We start from the raw sequence: 19,043 nt of genomic DNA on the forward strand, positions 1-19,043 counted from the left end.
TTTGGACATTCTCCTCTGACCTCTGGCATCAACAAGGCATTTTCACCCAGAGAACTGAGCCTCACTAGGCATGTTGATCATACCATTGATGACTGTGTCCATTTCATCAAGCTAAAACATCAGTTTTGACTTTGTGCAGTTTGGTAAAACTAGAAATTAAAACCTCACTGAAAAAAATAAATATTGTCAATACCTGAACTTCTGCTGTCGGAATTCCTCTCTGTGTTTTTTGTTGATGCGCTCCTTCACCTCCTGTGGCAGAGCATTATACTCCTCCTCATCCATGTCCTGCAGCCATTGTTCCTCCTTGGCAGCTTTCTCCTTCTGCAGAGCCTCTGAAACACACACACACACAGTTTTGGTCATTTATCCAATTCAATACATAAACGTGACAACTATAAGTTCTGTTCACAGGTATAAGAATTTCTGTCTGTAAATATTTTACCTTCAGCTTCGCTTTGAGCTCTTTCCCGTGCCTTCAGGGCTGTATAAGAGTCAGATAAGTTGACCAAATAGATGTGTTTGCGGTTACTTAAGGCCTTGAGAACAACCTGCAGAGTGCTCGCTGGAACCCGAGTGTACGCTGAGTCCAGGCCATCAATCACTATTCCACGATAACAATCGCTTAACTGTAATCACAACGTAAGCACCAACATTAGAGAGAATTAGAAAATAACTAGAGAAACATCAGAGAAAACATTCCTTATTTGTGCCAATTTATTGCACAGCACTGGCTAAGAGTTATTCAGTTTGCACTTTTCTGTATATACACACCATGTAATACCTCACCTGAAATCTTTCTGCTAGGATATCAACCAGTAAATGTTCAGGCAACAGACTCCTCAGTGTGGTCACATCTCCTCCCTGAAGCAAAATCACACTAAATAAATTGGTTTTCTATGAGTAACAATTACTCTGTATTCACAGTTTATACAATAGTTTTGTATAGAGGTGTAAAGGAAATGAAATTTAAATGAATTATTTAACTGCAAAGCAAGGACCAGACCACCAATTCATAGAGAAAAGAAATACATTAAAACAGAAAGAAAAAGTAAAAACAAACAAAATAAAGTCCTGTGAAAAGCTCAAAGACAACAGATACGGAGATACTTTGAGAAAATGTACCAGACAATGGACAATGTGTTGATTTTCAGTCATCAGGGGAGCCTTGGAGTCATTTTCACTACTGTTGTCCTCACAGTGGTTGGATGTATTTAGTATAAAAGGCGATGAATCTGGATCGGAGGCTTCAAGAGGTGCTGTGGGTCCTGATCCAGACGTTTCCTCAATGACCAGACCTGGTAGCAGGTGGGTAATTTTTAGTTACTCTTCTGCTATGGTATCCAGCCTTACTGTAAAAGATCTGAAATATCTCTAAGGATGGGGGTAAGCTTCATTTAATTTACGGCAGAGGATACAGTAAGTGTAGGTTCTAATGGTTTAGTCCCAAGGAAATTTTCATTTTTAGACCATTTTCTAAATTCTGATGAGTTTTTATACTGCCGTGTACATTTTCTTCATCACTTTGTAGTACAACTATTAATATGTGTTTAGCTAAATGAAAAAACAAACAAAACAGTTTAATAAAAATCAACAATCACATATAGAGAAGGTTTACTCTTCTGTCCTCTTTGTGTTTGCCTGGTTGCAGATGTGAGAGTCAGGCTATAAAGAGTTGGTATTGCTGCCTGATATCAGGCTATTTTTTGTGTCTTTTGTTTTGACCTGTTCACACCAACGATAAATTCATAATTTAATTTCAGTTTTCTAACCATATTAAAACCTTTCTGATTTTAAAACATGTATCTGTGTTTTGGGACGGTTTTTAAAGATGATGCTTTTTTCAGACCATGCAATAAACTGGCAATCTGCCCAGGTCGCACCCTCTTTTCCTTTGACAGCTGAATCACGCTGCAGCCCAGCTCTTAACCGTTTACTTAAAACTGAAAATGACCAGTTAAAGGTGTTATTCATTTTTCCATCACAAGCTGCTTTCTAGCTTCCAGCTTACCAGCTTCCTTAGCATTTTTCTGAGCATGCTCTGTAGCAGCAAAGTCAAAGAGTTGTCTTGCTGTCAGGCTAACTGGTGAAGTGCCATTTAAAAGCATATCTGTAACCACATCATCAACACAGAGGCACGCTGCTCCATACCGAAGTGCCAGAGCAGCTGCTCTGCTGCTCTTATCTGAAAAAAAAAAGAGACACACATACACACACATACACACACACACCTTTTATATCAAGTTAACTGACTCTAGCAGGGGATGATTGTTTTATACACTATCGTTATTTAAATTCTTTCATTGCAGAATGTGTTTTTAAACCTGTCAGTGGGGCTCCATATACGATAATAGCAATGCCTCTGCAGTTGCGTCCAATCAGAGCCTCAGGTGACAGGTCAACACCCATATGTCGGGCAACTGCTCTGCAGATAGGGGTCATCTCGAACTGTCTTAGACTCTCGCTGCTCGCCAATCTGGTCAATTCTGAGAAAACTGAATTTGAATTTAAATGTTAATTTTATAAGCAAAATAATGTTTGCAAAGAAAATTACACAAGTCTGAAAATTGATGGCATTTTTTTATGAACTGCTAGATGAGAAGTGAAACATCTTAAAGGACATTACAAAGAAGTCCTGTTGCTTTCAACTCAAGGTGATCATAGCCTGGATGACTGAGAACCAACAAAGAAGAAACTTGCTGTACTTACACATTTCAGGTGGTTTCACACCTGTAGTTCTAATTTCTGGGTGGTCTTCATCTAGTTTAGGCTTATTTTTTCCTCCCTGTGTGTCTTCATTTTGATCGTCATGACCCGTACCTGCCTTCAGCTCTGGGGCACACAGATCAATTAAAAGTGACATTATGACAGACATTAAAACAAATATGTGCTGACATAACTGTGTGTATATTATCAATAGCTGCTTAGGTATCTTTAAAGATACCTTCGTCTTTCATCTTGGAGCAATACTCCTTGTAATAGTCCAGCAGTTCTGAGGGAAGCCCTTCTCCCGGGACACGTGGAGGAAGTAGTAACACACTGTTGTCTTTATAATCCTGCATCAAACGCAGAATCTGCATGTGACCATGAGAAGAGAGGGCAGTTAAAAACCCAGAAAAAAATGTCTTATTAGAGACACCACATAATGCAAAAGACAAAAACAGATAATTTAATTCAGGAAAGCTGTGTGAGATTAACTGTAGTGGAAGAAAACTACCCAATGAGAATTGCATTGCACAGCATTTCTACTTTGTCTCTTTCTCTGATGCCTTTTTAATCATGCCATATTTTATCAATGAAAGGAAATCACATAATCTCTTCATATTACTACACCACTTGTAGCCTTGCCTTTAAAAATCATGCACTTCATTTTAAAGTAAATTTGCAACAATATTTCTGAAACTTTAGGAAAAAAGTGCTACCTCTTCTTCCTGGAGATACTGTGTGTCAAACTCCAGGGAGTAAAACTCAATGGGGAAAGAACAGGGGTTTTTCACTGTAACCTCAGCTTCAACGTCAGTGCTGGCAGGGAGACAAGGGCCCAGCTCGAGTACCGAAGGGCAGAACTCGAGATGTGGATCCTCACCCTGACCCTGAGCTGTGATGAACACCTCCTGGGTGCTGTCAGCGACTCGCACCACTAGCCGTCTGTTGTAAGGACACTGAAAGACAAATAGAGCAAAACAGTAGGTCTTTTGTCATATTTTATATCACGTTCTCTTGCTACTTTTTCATGATTAAGCAGTATGATGTTATGCTACTAATTATATCTAACAGTTATTGTTCTAATATTAAAAGCAGTTCACCCCATCAGCAGGCTTGAACTTTATGTGGACATTGACCCGTTCACCAGGGGACAGCACACCAGAGGAGGGAAACATCTCAAACACCACTGGAGGTGGGCGCTGCTCCTGCCAGGCTTTTTTACGCTTGTAGAGGGGCAGGAACTTATCGATCTGAGTGAGAACAAGAACAAATGCAGGCATCACATTTATTGTATTTCTCTCTATCTGATATCTTTCTTGGCACGACACAGATGGCCTGTGGATTCCATTTTTATATTATCCACAAAATAACAACAGTCATACCTTTTTAAAAGGCTTAACCTCCTCAGCTATGCTCCAGTGACACGGCACAGACTCATGGTTCAGCAGCTGTATTGTCTTCATCTGTTGGGTTATAAAGAAATTCTTACATTTTGCACAACAATATGTCATTAAATATAATGACATCGCATTACTGCAAGTTAAAACTGGTTTTAATTAAAGAGATTTACTCATGCCTTTAGAATACCAAAGGTTCGAATGTACAGTATAGGTCTGACAATTCACTGATTTACCGGAACTGTCTGTATGTATTTTTCAAAACGCCCCTTAAACTTGAAGCAGTCAAACATATTCCTGGATGGAGTAGAGCTTGAATTAGCTCCAGAATTTAAATATCTTGGGGTCATTCTAGACCCAACATTATCCTTCAAGAGTCACATAAATAAAGTGTCCGAGGTACTTAAATTTAATAATCGGAATTTTAATCATATACGTAATAATTTAAATATGAATGTTGCAAAAACTTATTTTTACTCAATGATCATCTCTCATATGGACTATTGTTTGACGTCCTGGTCACTTGCTTGTCCAACAACACTTAAAACTATTGAAAACATTTATAAAAGAAGTTTAAAACTACTTGACAAAAAACCGACTTCCCACCACCACTGTCATGTGTTAAAAAAACATAAATTACTGAACTTCAATAACTTAGTGAAACTTAAAAGAGTGTGTTTAATATATAAAGTCTTACACTAGCTTGCTCCACCACCACTAAAGCAGTTCATTAGGCATAAAGAAAGCTCAGACAGGACCACTCGAGCTACAATCTGAGGAGACTTGTTTATACCCCACAGACGGACAGCATTTGGGCAGAACGTCCTCTCTGTCAAGGGTGGCCATCTGTGGAACAGTCTTCCTCAACCAGTTAGAGAATGCTTGACATTCAACTTGTTTAAGGCAAAGGCTAAAAACTGGTTATGGACAAATCAAGTGTGTGATCATGTATGAGTTGTATAGTTTTAATGTTTTATTTGGGAACAGAATGGTGTGTATGTGTGAGTTTGGTGATGGAGTTTTTATTATGAATGATGAATTTTTATGAATTATTATGTCTATTTTTTATGCTTAAGGATAACAGATGGAAATTAGCCTTTGGCTATAATCTGGTATGTTTACATTCATGTCTTTTTTTTTTTACATTTATGTTCATTAACATGCACTGTCCTAAATAAATAAAATTAAAAAATAAATAAATAAATAAATTTCTTGGTAACTATATGTAGGAGGGCACCACAGTGAGCCCAGTTAGAGCTCTGTGCTTGACAGCTGTACCTACCTGCTGTTCAATACTGTTAATTGTGAGGAACAGCCAATCAGAAGAAACTTGAATTAAAGGGGGAACTGGTAAAAAAGGCAAATTTAAAATAAAAGATGATGTGAAAAAGGCTGCACCATGGCCCAGTAATGATAACTAAGGACTGTGAATTATATAAAGATGCTCAAGTCCAAGAAAAGAAATATAGAGATGAGAAATTTGCAAATTTGCATCTTTCTGATTTGCATTTAGTTACCTCGTTCTTTATTCTATTTTTGTTTTTAAATTTTTATTGTTTTTTTGTGAAGCACTTTGTGATCTTTGTCTTGAAAGGTGCTGTATTTGAATGAAAGTACCCACTGGTTCTCTGTATCATCTGACTGTGGATGGTTATATGATTCTACCTACATCTTTCAGTCCAATCACAAATGAAGAAAATAAATTCAATTTATACACAAAGTATATAAAAGATGGATTAAAAAGATGAAACATGAGTTAAAGTTGTGAATTTGGTTTTTTTATGCAATGGAATAACAGTAGAGCTTAAAAACAAAAAAAAACGCAGACAGAGAGTTAATATAAATATTTGAGCCTTATTTATACACTTAGATGGTGAAAACTAATCGCTATTATCGTTTGCTTGATTTTTGTAATAATTTTGTATACACTACAAATATTGTTTGTACTCTTTTTTTTGTATTGTTTTAATAAGCCTAATAAGCCTTTTTGCTTATTATGGTGGAATTAGAAGAAAGAATGGGGGAAATGTGCTGTGCCTTGGAAAATATTTTCAAGGCACAGCAATTTTTGACTTACTAAGTATTTCAAATTAAATATTAGACGAGAAAGGAATAGGAAGAGAAAAGAACTTTCACAGAGTCATCATCCATTGTTATCATGGTGTACCTGACACATGCCACACTGCAGAGTGTCAAATTGAATCGTATCACTGGAAATGGTGACAGCTGGCATGGTTACCACTGCACACAGTCGCACTTGCACCGTTGGACCACCTGCGACCTGTAACAGCAAAGAAAATCCTCTTAGATCCAAAATGACTTATAGAGGGAGAGTGAAAAGACACAAATTTAGTTTGTGGACATGTACAGGTGTAAGCCTGTGTATACCTGGATCGGGAGAATAGCACTCGTATAACCCGAATCCAGGTTGACTCCTTGAGGGTCAAATTTAACTGTGAAACTCTTCGTCTCATCACGGGGTTGGTTCTTCATGCTTTCAAAGTCTACTGTGAAACCTGTGAGGAACCAAAAAGAGTCATAAATTATTTTAAAATCATTTAAATTAAAGAGAAATTAAAAAAAAATTATACTTGAGGTGAATACTTAAATTCACCACTGTGTACAAAAGCTTTAGACATGAAGATGGTTTCAAAACTGCTACAAATCTACATTTTCTATTATCTTCTTTCAGAACACCCTAAGCTAGAAAAAAACAACTATAAGAAATCAATACTTGATGCTGCTTTAAAGCAGCGCCAGTTGTCTTAAATACACTTCCAAACATATCCTTATTCCATCCATCCATCCATCCATCCATCCATTCTCTTCTGCTTATCCTTGTCAAGGTTGCAGGGGGGCTGGAGAGCCTATCCCAGCTACCACAGGATGAGAGGCAGGGTACACCCTGGACAGGTTCCCAGCCTGATGCAGGGCTAATGCAGAGAGACAGACAACCATTCACACTCACATTCACACCTACGGACAATTTAGATTCACCAATGAACCTGACCCCACTAATCCTTATTTCAAGCATTTTAAAAAACACAGGTTGTCTTTGCCTGCCTTTAACAAACTATCCACATCCAAGATTGTAACCTTGTGTCTTGTTGTAATCTTTCTTTAACGATCTAAGGGTTTTAGGTAAAACTGTCACTTGTTCAGCTACCTCATCTTTGTTCTAGAGTTATCAGAGATCAAGTTTATTTTCCTTTTGTTCTTGTAAATTAGTCTAACAGAGAGAGAGAGAGAAAGCGATGATGACCTGAAAAAGTAGGAGAACATTGCATTACCTGTGTCCCCAAGATGTTTGTTAGTGGGATGGAAAGACACAGGTATTGATCCATTATTGCTGACCTTCACAGCACGACTCACGACTTTGCCAGGAATGACAAAACCAAAATCCAGAATGTACTCTGGGAGTTGGAACCTGGGAAAAAGATTTAAATAATAAGAATAAAACACTGGGCACAAACAAGCATGTTAGCAATATAACTTATTGTTATAGACTAAAGTCTGTAAAAATGTTTAGAATATATGTATTATAATTTTACTAAATATAATTTTGCTTTGTATACTGAACTGAAGTATCTTATACATTATATTATAGATTTGTGGACTTTCAATGAGATATAATGACATCGTATGAAGAGTGCACAAAGTAAAAAAAGCTAAACAGTCACAAATTCCCCAGCACAGTTCTCACTTCAAAACAGAGTCACCAAAATGCATGTGTGTAGTTGTGTTTACACACTTTATTAGCTTGTTCCACTTTCTGAAGGACTCTTGTGGTTCTTCAGTCTCCAGCAAGTTATTAGCCACAGCAAGAGCATTTTTTTTGACCAACAATCGTTCGATTTCCATGTGAAGCAGATCTTCATACTAGAGGTCAAAGAGAGAACAGAGAATAGCAGGGGAGGCAAGAAGTGGTAAAAACACTCAAAACTCAACAGAGGAAACAAACAAACCTTACCAATCTACAAATACCTCTGCAATAAGGGATTTTATTTGTGCTTAATTTTCCCTACAAATCCTCATAAATTCCCTACATGTCCACAATATCAAGTCAGCATACATATTAATAGGTATTTTTTCTTAATCCTCAACAAAAGTATAGAAAATGTGAGGTGTCACTAATATGAAGTTACTGACTGTGAGTGTGCGCGTCGCCTCTGTTGCTGCTCCTCCCCGAACAGTAAATTCATATATAAGCTTCTCTTTGACTCCATCTTTCTCCACAGCTGTTCTGGCCTGCTGTAACACGTCACTATAACACTCCTCCGCTGTAAGAGAAATCACAGTGCAGAAATAAGAAGTTGAATTTGTGTCTCAAGAACTGTTATCACAATAGAGGTCTATTATGGACCGTTTGAGCTTGATGCTTTTCAACAAAACTGATTTAAAGAGAAAAAGAGGGAAATATGAGTTCACAAGGATAATTGACAACATCCTTATATAGTTCTATAAGATGGTAACACACTGATGTAATCATATGTATTTATAAGTGCTATTTTCAGCCCTTTTGTCTGATGCAGAATCATTTATTTATTTTGAGCAAAAGCACTATTTTAAAGTAAATTTAAATGAGCTAAATATTCATCTTTTAGCTCATTGATTTTGGATTGAACATATCTCTGTGCATGTGTGTGTGTGTGTGTGTGTGTGTGTGTGTGCATACACAGGATTCGTGGTAAATTCAGGCTGATCCTGGGGAACACTCCCACACCAGTCAGAGTGATCTCCTCCAGTGGCAGGAAAGCCACCTGCATCTGAAGCTTCTTCTTAAACACTTCAGGAATGCCCGGAAGGTAGAGTACACGGAGAACCTGTACCATGCCTGCATCAAGGTAACCCTGTCTCAAACACACACACACGCACGCACGCACGCACGCACGCACGCACGCACGCACGCACGCACGCACGCACGCACACACACACACACACACACACACACACACACACACACACACACACACATAAGGAAAGCCATCCTTTTCATGATAAAATAGCTTTGAACATCCACAATTGAAATGGCAAACTCATAAGCTCACCTGAGCAGGAATGACTGTAGGCCAACCAGGTCTGACCTCATGTTCAAAGACCTTCATCTGCCGTGCTTCCTTCTCACCAACCCCTTCATCCTCCTCCTCTCTATGAGGGTGTATACTGTATTTGAAGCCCACCTTGCCCGTATTTGTCAGGGTTACATCAACTTCACCTACACAATGAAAAAGCTAGAAGCAAAGGACAAAGACTAAGAGGAGAGAGGAAACACTGTTTTGCCTTTTAAAGTTAACTGTACCTTTACTTTTATTAATGATCATGTCAAGCCGCTTACTGCAAACAGACAAAGTACTCCACCTAGTGACCGAGTATACTGAATTTGGTAGAGAAAACAATTTGTTTTTCAAAAAAAAAAAACATTGACTGTAATGGACTTTTTTTTTTAATCTCAAGGTTTATGAAAATATGAGAAAGGATAGTTTTACACATAAGGGCCCAAGCAGGGCAAGCAAAAACATGTTACTCTGAATCAAATCCAATCTACTAACAGATGCCATGATGTAAAAAATTAAAAGTGTTATTCATTTCACTTGTCAGTGGTCATAATGTTAGGCCTGATTGGTGTATAGAAATATGGTAAATGTAAGTGTTTAACTTTCTAAGTGTTCAAAACTAAGCTGAGAGATGCACATGGTGTCATTTCGAATGTTTCAGCGAATATCATTTGACCCTTCCTACCTTTCTTAGGCATTCACACAGGTCAACCCAACTCACTTCTTGAAGGGTCTAACAGCAATTTGCAAAGCAATATGCTTTGGATCTGAGCAGTTTTGAATTGTATTCTCATTATTACCTTTAATAATTTGTACTCTTTGCACCTCAGTTTAAATGAAAACTATTGTGAATTATAAGGCTCTGAGTCAAATGGGAGCACTTTTATCGTTATCTTCATGTTAAAACTGCTCCATCCCCACACAGTTCTTTCTATATTAACTCATTCACTGCCATTGACGTCTATAGACGTCTATTGAAAGCATACGTTGACTCATGGCTGGCAGTGAATGAGTTAATATAAAGGTACTAAAATTAAATCTGAGATTTGGTAACTTAATGTAGATTTCATTATTTTATTTTAAATTGAATGTGTTTAAGCTGAGAGTCCAAATACTTACACTTTGAACTTTAACCACTGGAGAGATGGAGCTGGCTGGAATAAAGATACCCGTAAGAAACGTAAGAATTAAGGTGCCTTGTATACGCACCTGCTGGCCAAAGTCCAAATGGGTGGTGTCAAGGGTGTAGCTGATTTCTGATGCGTGTCCTCTGAGAATGATTTCATATGTAGGCCCGTCCTCTACATGGCACTGCGCGACCACCTGTCTGCTGATATTTTCGTGGCCGTAGAAAGAGAACGTGACTGCCTGCTGATCCCCAGGTTGCAGATGACCATGTGTTGGCAAAATATCAAATACCTACACACACAACGAGAAAACCAGATGTTATTTAGGTTTTACTCTCAGCAATGTTCTGAATCTCAGTTTTGAAAGATGGTGGACAATAAATTTAAAATATTTATAATGTATAGACAAGAATCTAATGAAATTTGATTATAAAAAAATTACTCTATGATTGAATCAGTGAAGAACATAATCGTAGCTGCAACTAGAGTCCAAATGATTTATTCTTTTTTTCAGCTGCTTGCTTTAAGCGTCATCACAGCGGACCATGTCACCAACCCTCTGCATGCCTTCTTTCACTACATCCATGAATCTACTATGAAAATTCATGGATGAACAAAAAGAAGAAAACAGGAGAAATGCCCTTCAACCATTATTCATGTTGCATGGGTTGTCCACCAGAGGGCACTGTTGGTAATCTGCTTGGAACGCCACAACACAACACAACTGGCTTTAAGGGCATTGTTGTATTATTTTAGCAAAGACTCATAAGTAACTGGACATAAATGTTATGTCTAGTTTCTTTTGATAACAAATCTGCTTATGTTTCGTGCGCCTGAAAGAAAAGAAGAAATTTCCTACATGGAAATATTTGCTTACCTCCTCCACACGAACAGAAGCTTGTGTGCTGCTCTGTTGATCTGCAGCTAGCAGGGGGGGTTGAGGAGCTGAAAAGGCAGGTGAAAGAGTTGCAGAGGAGAGCCTCCATTCTTCCTGTTGACTTTCTGAAAGTTTCTGCTTCTTTTTCTTTTTTCCTTTCAGCATCTCTGTTTTTCTATAAGAGCAAAATAGTCAAATAAAGCATCCCTAAACTTAAAAATATATTTTTCATAATCACTGCATTGAAATCTTACAATAAATGGAACATATGAAAAATTCTCTGCAAAGAAGGAAAAATATGATACTATCTTTTAGCATCTTGGTGGAAAAAACCCCAAACAAATTCAAGATCTTCTTGAAGTGGACCTGTTGTTTCATTTTTTTAAATCAGAATCAGTTGATCGTGCAGTTGTATTTCCTCTCTCTTTAAGAGAACTTTACTCAGATCTGAAGTTAAAATATTTAGGATATTTCCTCACTTTGGCATCTTACAGATCCAAGATTTCTTTTTTAAAAAACAAGTACAGATATTAGAAATTAGTTAACTCACTGAAATGTTTTGGTCATGTTTATACAAACACACATGATTCTGTTGTGGATTTTCTTTAGCTGTCAGATACTTGATCTCAAACTTGACACTAGACTACTTGGTCAAAATAAATATCCAAATAGGTTCTGTATTAACACAGTAATAGCACTATAATCTCTTTCTTAAGTGATGTGGCTGGCTGTTTCTGACCCACATAACATCTAAAACAGAACAAATCTGGGTTTAAAAGACTTATCACACAATCACTTTACAATTATACAACAGGATACTGCAGTGTCTGGTTTATAAATGTGATACATGTTCTAATACTGTTTGGCCAGATTCTGTGTGACTTTACCTGCTGTTAATGTGGTCATCCAGAAAGGTCCAGTAATAGGACACAGGAAGCAGGGAACAGTTTGTGACGGTCATGACTTTGTGAGTCTCGGTGCAGTTTAACACACAGTCAAAATCTACAGTGGTGGAGGGAAAGTCGAGGTTGGGGTAGTGGACCTCTGCATGCAGGTCCACTACATCCTGCTGTGGGTGTCCCAAGTAATTTACCTCAAGATACTGAAAACCATTTCAAGAAAGAGGGAAAAAATTATGTTAGTAAGTGAACATTTATTCAAAGCCAAGGATTATCTGATAGCTTAATTAAGACATTAGTTTTAGATCATTAAATGAGTAAAAAAATAAATAAACAAAAGTAAATGTTACTTCTATCCGGCCTATTTAATTTCAATGTAAATCCAGGTGAATAAGCCACTGCTCAAAAATGCACAACTGAAAGAAGATAACAGCATGATATATCAAAAGAGGCTGTATCATAGTTACCTCATCCACATTGTGTGACACTCGATCCTTATAGAAAGCTGGATTAAAGCATACCCACAACTCAGCCTCACACTTGTCGCCTAAAACCACAGACTGGAAAAAATACACAAGACTATTATTGGAGTTATAGCACTTCAGTATATTGGGCAAATCAGTGTAAGAGCACTTCTTTCACAGAGCATGGTCTTGCACCTGGAAGAAAGAAATCATTTAATAAAATATTTATTATAATTCTGCCACGGGACCCAAGTTTATCAGAATTATCCTTCTAATCAGGATCATTCAATCACCACTACAGAAAAGTGCAATTCCTCAAATTCAAATTCGAATTGCATATTATGGATGCCCTAATTTGAACTACTATATCTGTATAGTGCACATACAGTGAAGTCCCACTACCACATACAGATATCCATGACACACAATAACAAAAACAAAATAACAACATTAATCTGGAGAAAAGCTCATCTACAAGACAGTAAGAACACAACATGTTTCCACAAAAATGTTCACAAACATTGGTGCATGGCTCTATCACAGAACAGTGAGAATCCAGGAAATCTGCTTTCCTGGAACTTAAAACAAAAACAACTAGCAAACAACAATGTGCACCTTAGTGGTGGCTGTACTGTGCTCCCCTGGGGCCTCACACAGAGAGAAAGGTTCTATGAGCGACAACTTCATGGATACAGGCAGAGAGGACACGTTCTTCAAGATCAGCTTCTCATACAGGGGCCGCACACTCTCCCCTTTGACCTGTAACACATATACAAATCCTTAATTAAATGAACCACAATAAAGGACAGGAATGAAGCTGCTGCAGTTTAATCGACAACTAGCTGTTAACTGTGAGCTAATGATGTCTTTAACAAGGTTAAACTATTGTAATTTTCAAAAATTCTGAATGTTAAAATAATCTAAATGCTTTCACTAAACTATACAGAGTTTGGAATATGCTAGACATCCTGTCACAATATCCCTAAACTAAACAACATCTATGTGGCATTTGGTTGTGAATCTCGAAATGCATTAAGGACACCTGTAAGACTGACATAGCTATCTATCAAAGTTGTAGCTTATGGATATTTAACTTTAGCCTTTAACTAGGCTTTAGATAATATTTAAAAATACATGCAACTTACAGAGCATTACAATAGAGAGCATTCAGTATATGCCTTTATTCTAGACAAGGCACTGTTTCTAATTTTTGCTCAAGACTAACCTTCTTTATGTAGAAGTTCAGCTGCTTTGAGGAAATGCTGAGCAGCGGAGCCACAAAGCGACAAGCAATGTCTACAGACATGATTTTCTCCTGATACCCTTGCTGGCCAACTATAGCGTAGCACACCAGACGTTCACGTACAACCTGCGTTGTCGAAAAGAAGCATTATTTACATGTTCTATGCTGCTTACTATGCTACATCATGTCATTTAGTGCATGCGCAAACCTTTAACTTGCAACAAACCATTTCACCTTTGGGGAGTCTGCAGAGACTGTCAGCACCATGTCAGCAGAGCCACCTGGAAAAAGTTCCAGACGAGACGGTCTGAGGCTAACCATCGACTTCTCCCTGCTGGAAGGGAGTGAAGATCCACGTCTTGCATCATCTCTCTGTTTAGGAGTGAAGATAGGGGGTAGGAAGCTTTGGTCGGGCAAGGTGCCACCTTTGCAGAGTTTTGCAGTGGGCTGTGAGGTATCGACCTTCCAGTACATCCGGTGTACTCGCTTGCCATGGTTGCAGAGCTTGAAGTGGTACTGGTATGCTTCATGACTTACAAAGTAGAATAAAGACGAAGGATAGTGTCAGTGTCGTATTATCCACATCTACATCGTGAATTAATAACTAGGAAACGCTCCATTTTAGTCTATGAAAATGGGATTTCTACCTGAAGTGGGTGCCCAGGTCAAGGCTGGGACCAAAAGGCCTGTCACTGACAATTGTAGTGCCAGTGCCAGTGGCAGACAGGAGGACAGTGAGTGGCTGACTGTCCTGTATGGAAACTTCTAACTTGCCCTCAAACGGAACTGTATCCTTCAGATGCACCACGACCTTGAGCTCCACCTGGCTCCATGGTGGCACCTCCCCCTCACTGGGCTCAATACGCCAAAAGGGCTTTCTGATGGTCTAAGGAAGCAGAAACAAAAATCTGAGTCTATTCATAGTGTGAACATCATGAGCTGAGGAAAAAACACAAAGCAGCGTAGAAGCTCCAATAGGTCGTTCCAGCACTAAATGTGATGCATGAAAATATCAAGTGGGAGCATTTTCTATAACTGTGCTGCAAAGGTTTGCTATGAATGAACTCTGAGAGATAAGAGATTAAGAGAGAACAAGAGATGAAAGTTGAAGTCTAGTCAACAGTAAAGGTTAACAGCATTTTTTGTGCATAAATGTTACACCAAACAGTGAGACTACATAATTTTATCATTAGTCTATCTAAATTGGTAAAATGTCACAATTTGGTTTAAAATGACTAGTGCAAAGGAAGCCCCTTATTCTCATTCTCAAATTTAAGCAGCAACTAATTATTTCAAGAGTTACCATAGCAGTAAAATCATTAGCTCATAAATTACATATCCAATTAGACTGATAATTGATCAATCACAGCAATTAAGAAAGTCGGACTGCTAATACGTGAACAGATCTATGGTTGGACAGATATGAAGTAAATAGTATGCGCCTGCCTGTCTAAGTCACAAATGGTGTTTTTATTTTCTTGGGTGAGTGTTTGTACCATTGGAGTGGTAAAGTGAGCTGGAATAGGCGAGTGGTTTGACAGGAGCAGGGTTTTGCCAATGTCCGTCAGAACTGGGATTTTGCCAAAGTGTAGCTGTGTGGTTTGAATGTGAACTAGTGGCCCGTGCCCAATACATGATAAGGCCACTTCCTGAAACAGAACAGAAGTAGGATTAGAGAATAAGCACCATGCCGGTATTCAGACCTACACACAACTTGCACTCCCACACATGCACTTCCACTGACCAGGGGTGGCTGGGAGCTCCCAAATACAGCAATACGTATCGTGTGATGCAGCATTCCAGGGGCCTTAGCTAGGAGACGCACAGGAAGCTCCTCGGAGCTGCCCGGATGAATCACTCCTCTGGGTGCAGAACTGCCTAAAAGCAGCGAAGAATTATCCTCATATTCCTGAAAACAGGGAAAGCAAAAAGAAAAACTAAATTATAAGTTTTAATGTCAGCATACAGATCTGGTACAAAATGTGTTTAGGTAAGTTGCTTCAGTGCATGTGTAATAACAGATTGCATTTATATAGCGCTTTTCTAGGCACCCAAAGCGCCCCCCTGAACCACGGTCGCCCACAAGTTGCCTCAGTGCATGTGTACACAAAGAATCTATCTCTGCTATATATATATATGAAGCACAGTCACTGATTATATAAGGAAAGCTTTTGTTGCCCTTTGTCTCAAAAATCCAAATCAATTCAAAGCAAAATAACACAAATAAAACTTAAACGCTTTCTTAGCAGTTACATGACACAGTTTTGTGGAACCACCTGACATAACTTTCTAAACTTAATCCCAAATAAAAAAATTTTGAGTGAAATACAAGAAACACACGCAGAGTTCCAAAATAAGAAGAGTGAGCTGTTTATTAGGCTGAGAAAACGAAATCAAATCAGACACAATGTTGTTTGTGGGTGATTGTGGCTCAAGAGTTGGGAGGTCGCCTTGTAATCGGAAGGTTGCCGGTCAAGACACTTCACCTGTTGCCTATTGGTGGTGGTCAGAGGTCTTGGTGGCTACAATGTAGCTTGCCATCACCAGTGTGTAAATTGGTGGATGACTGTATGTAGTGTAAAGCGCTTTGGGGTCCTTAGGGACTAGTAAAGTGCTATACAAATACAGGCCTTTTACCATTTGATTATATTTAGACAAAGCCAGTTCTTTTGTTTGCTCATTTCCAATCTTTATGCTCATGGCTCCACAGTGTAACTGTTTACACATTTGCCTAACAAGTGAAAGATCCCAGTTTGTTCTAAGGAAGAGACACAAATCCCTTAGCAGTTGCATCAGGAACAACATCTGATATAGAAATCTGCCAAATCAAATTTGTGCAGCTACCTGTGGTGACCCCTTGTGGCAAGCGACGAACTAAAAGTGGGTATTTCTAATTTTTACGCTAAGCTAACTTTCTCCTGGCTCCAACTTCATATTGATTGAAAAGGAAAGGTACAGTGTAAAACACTTTAGTGGCTGCCAAAACATGTAAACTCTATAATTGTTGTTGCTCTGGTGATCCATCCAACCTGATCAAGCATGCCATAGCAGGCAGGCAAATTGCTGGGGTTGGTCAACCGCACTTTCTGTTCGAAGGGTTGATTGAGGAAACACCTTTCAAAGTGTAGCACAGGAGTATCCACCAAAATCTGAGGCACAACACACCTATCAACAAAGGGGAAAAAAGCAAGTCAGACAATCAGGAGAAAAACAAGGAAAAGATGAGGAGAATAAAAGATGTGTAATTGCACTTCATCATGCCTAAACTCTATTAATCCTCCAAGTTCAAGTTCAATGGATGCAAACAAACAAAAGTGCAACAGAGACTACCGGAAGAAAAAAAGCTACATTGCTTTAGGAAAAAAGATGACAGAAGAGATTACTTAACACTCACCCTACTAATTGGGATCCTTAAGGGATGCTTGACTTGGTAATGAACATAATATGTTCCATTTAATCTCTAATGACAAATACAGCGTAAAAACTACTATACTTATAGTAAAAAGTAAATGAGAAAAATTATAGTAATGTATGTCATTTCATGGATTTTATGGGTCTCATCCACCAACCAAGACACCACAACAAAGACATTTTATTCTATTTTCCTATATCAGATGGATGGCCATTCATTCTCATTCATCATTTTTTATTACGTTTCCCTTTTCAAAGGGAAAAAGATTTTCAGTCTTAGGCTAATAGAGAATAAAGATCTGTGTAAATGGGCCCAGTATGACATTTAGATTCATTTTGCTGTGACAGAAATGACTTCAATAACTGTTTATTTGAGTACGTCTGGACATTAAGCATGTTTATGTACCTAGCATTTATAGGCAGAGTCAGAATTTCCTCCCCAACACCTTCAACATCCACCACCAGTGACAGCTGGTATGTCCTGACTGTGTTGGAGCACAGTGTGACCTGTACAAACATCGCACAGACATACAACAAGACCACAAATACGCCAATACACAGACAGGACAACAAGTGTCTAAGGTTAAAAAGAAAGGAAAGTTCATTAATGTCACCTTCAGCTTTAAAGACCCCAGTATCGACAGAGTAACCACCATGATGATGACTGCTGGCTAGAGATCTGATTATTTTCTAAACCAGCAAAATATGTCAATGAGATTTACTAATCCTTCAAGATTCCCCAGATATTTTTTATATTATCTAAATAATCTACATAATTTACATGTATATAAAAATAAAAACAGAATATTTGAGGTTTTTTCCTACTATTTCATAACATGAAAACACTGACTGCTGGAATATTTTGTCAGTGGCGGGGATGGTGTTAATAAACTGTACCTTAATGTCAACATCGGACACGCTACGCACTGAGCCTGCTGCCGGGCTGACCGTGAACTCCACAGGGCATGGATGAAGATCTCTAGCAGTATAACCTTGCCAATCTTTCAGTGACTCATCCGAAATCTGTTTGAATGAGCTAACACTAGGAGAGCCCAGCCCGTCCCCCAAGACACGCAGGATGAAGTTCACAGGTACAAAGGAAGGGTTGAAGAGCGTACAACCAACTGTTACTGGAAAACCTATGCAGGGAGATTAAAAGAAGCAAATATGAGAAAATGTGAATATATTAAGATGATGTCTGTCATTATTCTCTGGATATATGTTATAAAAACTAGAAGAGCAAAAGTGATGTACCAAAGGCTACATCCCCAAAATTAAGTTCTGAAACACTGAAGTGGATTGTGGGACAAATGACGGAACCCCTGCAAAGAAGAGACAAAGAAACCTTGAAACCTCGGGAACAATAAGATTTGAAAATATGCAGTGAGAGTGTAATAGACCCACTACTACAGCTGGGTCAGCTTTTATTTGTGCTGTGTTACATGTAAATGTCCTGGCAGAGAACTGGCTTGCTGCTTGCTAACTTTACCCAACAGTGAAGGTCAGTGGTTGAGGTTGTCCTGCTACACTTAGCAGCAACTCCTCAAAGAATGAACCCAGAATGGGACTGCAGAACGATACTTCCACTATCTGGCAGGTGCCAGAGGGAACAACACCTTCCTCGGGATTGAAGGAGAAACAGCGGCCAAAAGTGGTGTCAGGACTTGACCACCTGAAAGGGGCATCAATTGGCCCTTTGTTTGACAACTGCACCTGAAGAATGAATTCTTGTATGAGAACAAATACCCAATATTGATCATCTAAATACAAAATGTGTTTCATGGAGTAGATGAATTGATATAAGGTGGTAGAGTCTTTCAGCATTACATTTGTGCATTAAAACTGTCAAAAGAAAAACTTTTGAT

General features: G+C 38.5%; 1 protein-coding gene across 1 annotated transcript in view; it reads right to left on the reverse strand.

Moving 5' to 3' along the window:
- The window catches only part of LOC146615897 (axonemal central pair apparatus protein HYDIN-like), a 48,215-nt gene that overhangs the window by 22,634 nt on the left and 6,538 nt on the right, over positions 1-19,043 (reverse strand). The window contains exons 11-43 of the mRNA XM_085374035.1: positions 18,668-18,891; positions 18,433-18,500; positions 18,076-18,317; positions 17,585-17,685; positions 16,797-16,932; positions 15,512-15,676; positions 15,264-15,416; positions 14,415-14,653; positions 14,002-14,299; positions 13,750-13,893; positions 13,140-13,283; positions 12,528-12,620; positions 12,049-12,263; positions 11,162-11,336; positions 10,367-10,576; positions 9,152-9,334; positions 8,779-8,953; positions 8,253-8,383; positions 7,855-7,982; positions 7,394-7,530; positions 6,492-6,619; positions 6,271-6,384; positions 4,089-4,169; positions 3,807-3,956; positions 3,423-3,662; positions 2,945-3,074; positions 2,710-2,832; positions 2,325-2,495; positions 2,012-2,185; positions 1,126-1,298; positions 790-864; positions 446-629; positions 194-335 (exon numbers count right to left, since the gene is read on the reverse strand). Of these exons, the coding sequence (XP_085230161.1) occupies positions 194-335; positions 446-629; positions 790-864; positions 1,126-1,298; positions 2,012-2,185; positions 2,325-2,495; positions 2,710-2,832; positions 2,945-3,074; positions 3,423-3,662; positions 3,807-3,956; positions 4,089-4,169; positions 6,271-6,384; positions 6,492-6,619; positions 7,394-7,530; positions 7,855-7,982; positions 8,253-8,383; positions 8,779-8,953; positions 9,152-9,334; positions 10,367-10,576; positions 11,162-11,336; positions 12,049-12,263; positions 12,528-12,620; positions 13,140-13,283; positions 13,750-13,893; positions 14,002-14,299; positions 14,415-14,653; positions 15,264-15,416; positions 15,512-15,676; positions 16,797-16,932; positions 17,585-17,685; positions 18,076-18,317; positions 18,433-18,500; positions 18,668-18,891 (5,246 nt within the window). The remainder of the gene's footprint in view (positions 1-193; positions 336-445; positions 630-789; positions 865-1,125; positions 1,299-2,011; positions 2,186-2,324; positions 2,496-2,709; positions 2,833-2,944; positions 3,075-3,422; positions 3,663-3,806; positions 3,957-4,088; positions 4,170-6,270; positions 6,385-6,491; positions 6,620-7,393; positions 7,531-7,854; positions 7,983-8,252; positions 8,384-8,778; positions 8,954-9,151; positions 9,335-10,366; positions 10,577-11,161; positions 11,337-12,048; positions 12,264-12,527; positions 12,621-13,139; positions 13,284-13,749; positions 13,894-14,001; positions 14,300-14,414; positions 14,654-15,263; positions 15,417-15,511; positions 15,677-16,796; positions 16,933-17,584; positions 17,686-18,075; positions 18,318-18,432; positions 18,501-18,667; positions 18,892-19,043) is intronic.

This window comes from Diplotaxodon limnothrissa, linkage group LG16 (genome assembly GCF_057381915.1).
Source record: "Diplotaxodon limnothrissa isolate DT_005_m linkage group LG16, D_limnothrissa_male_GT1.1, whole genome shotgun sequence".
Lineage (NCBI taxonomy): Eukaryota > Metazoa > Chordata > Actinopteri > Cichliformes > Cichlidae > Diplotaxodon > Diplotaxodon limnothrissa.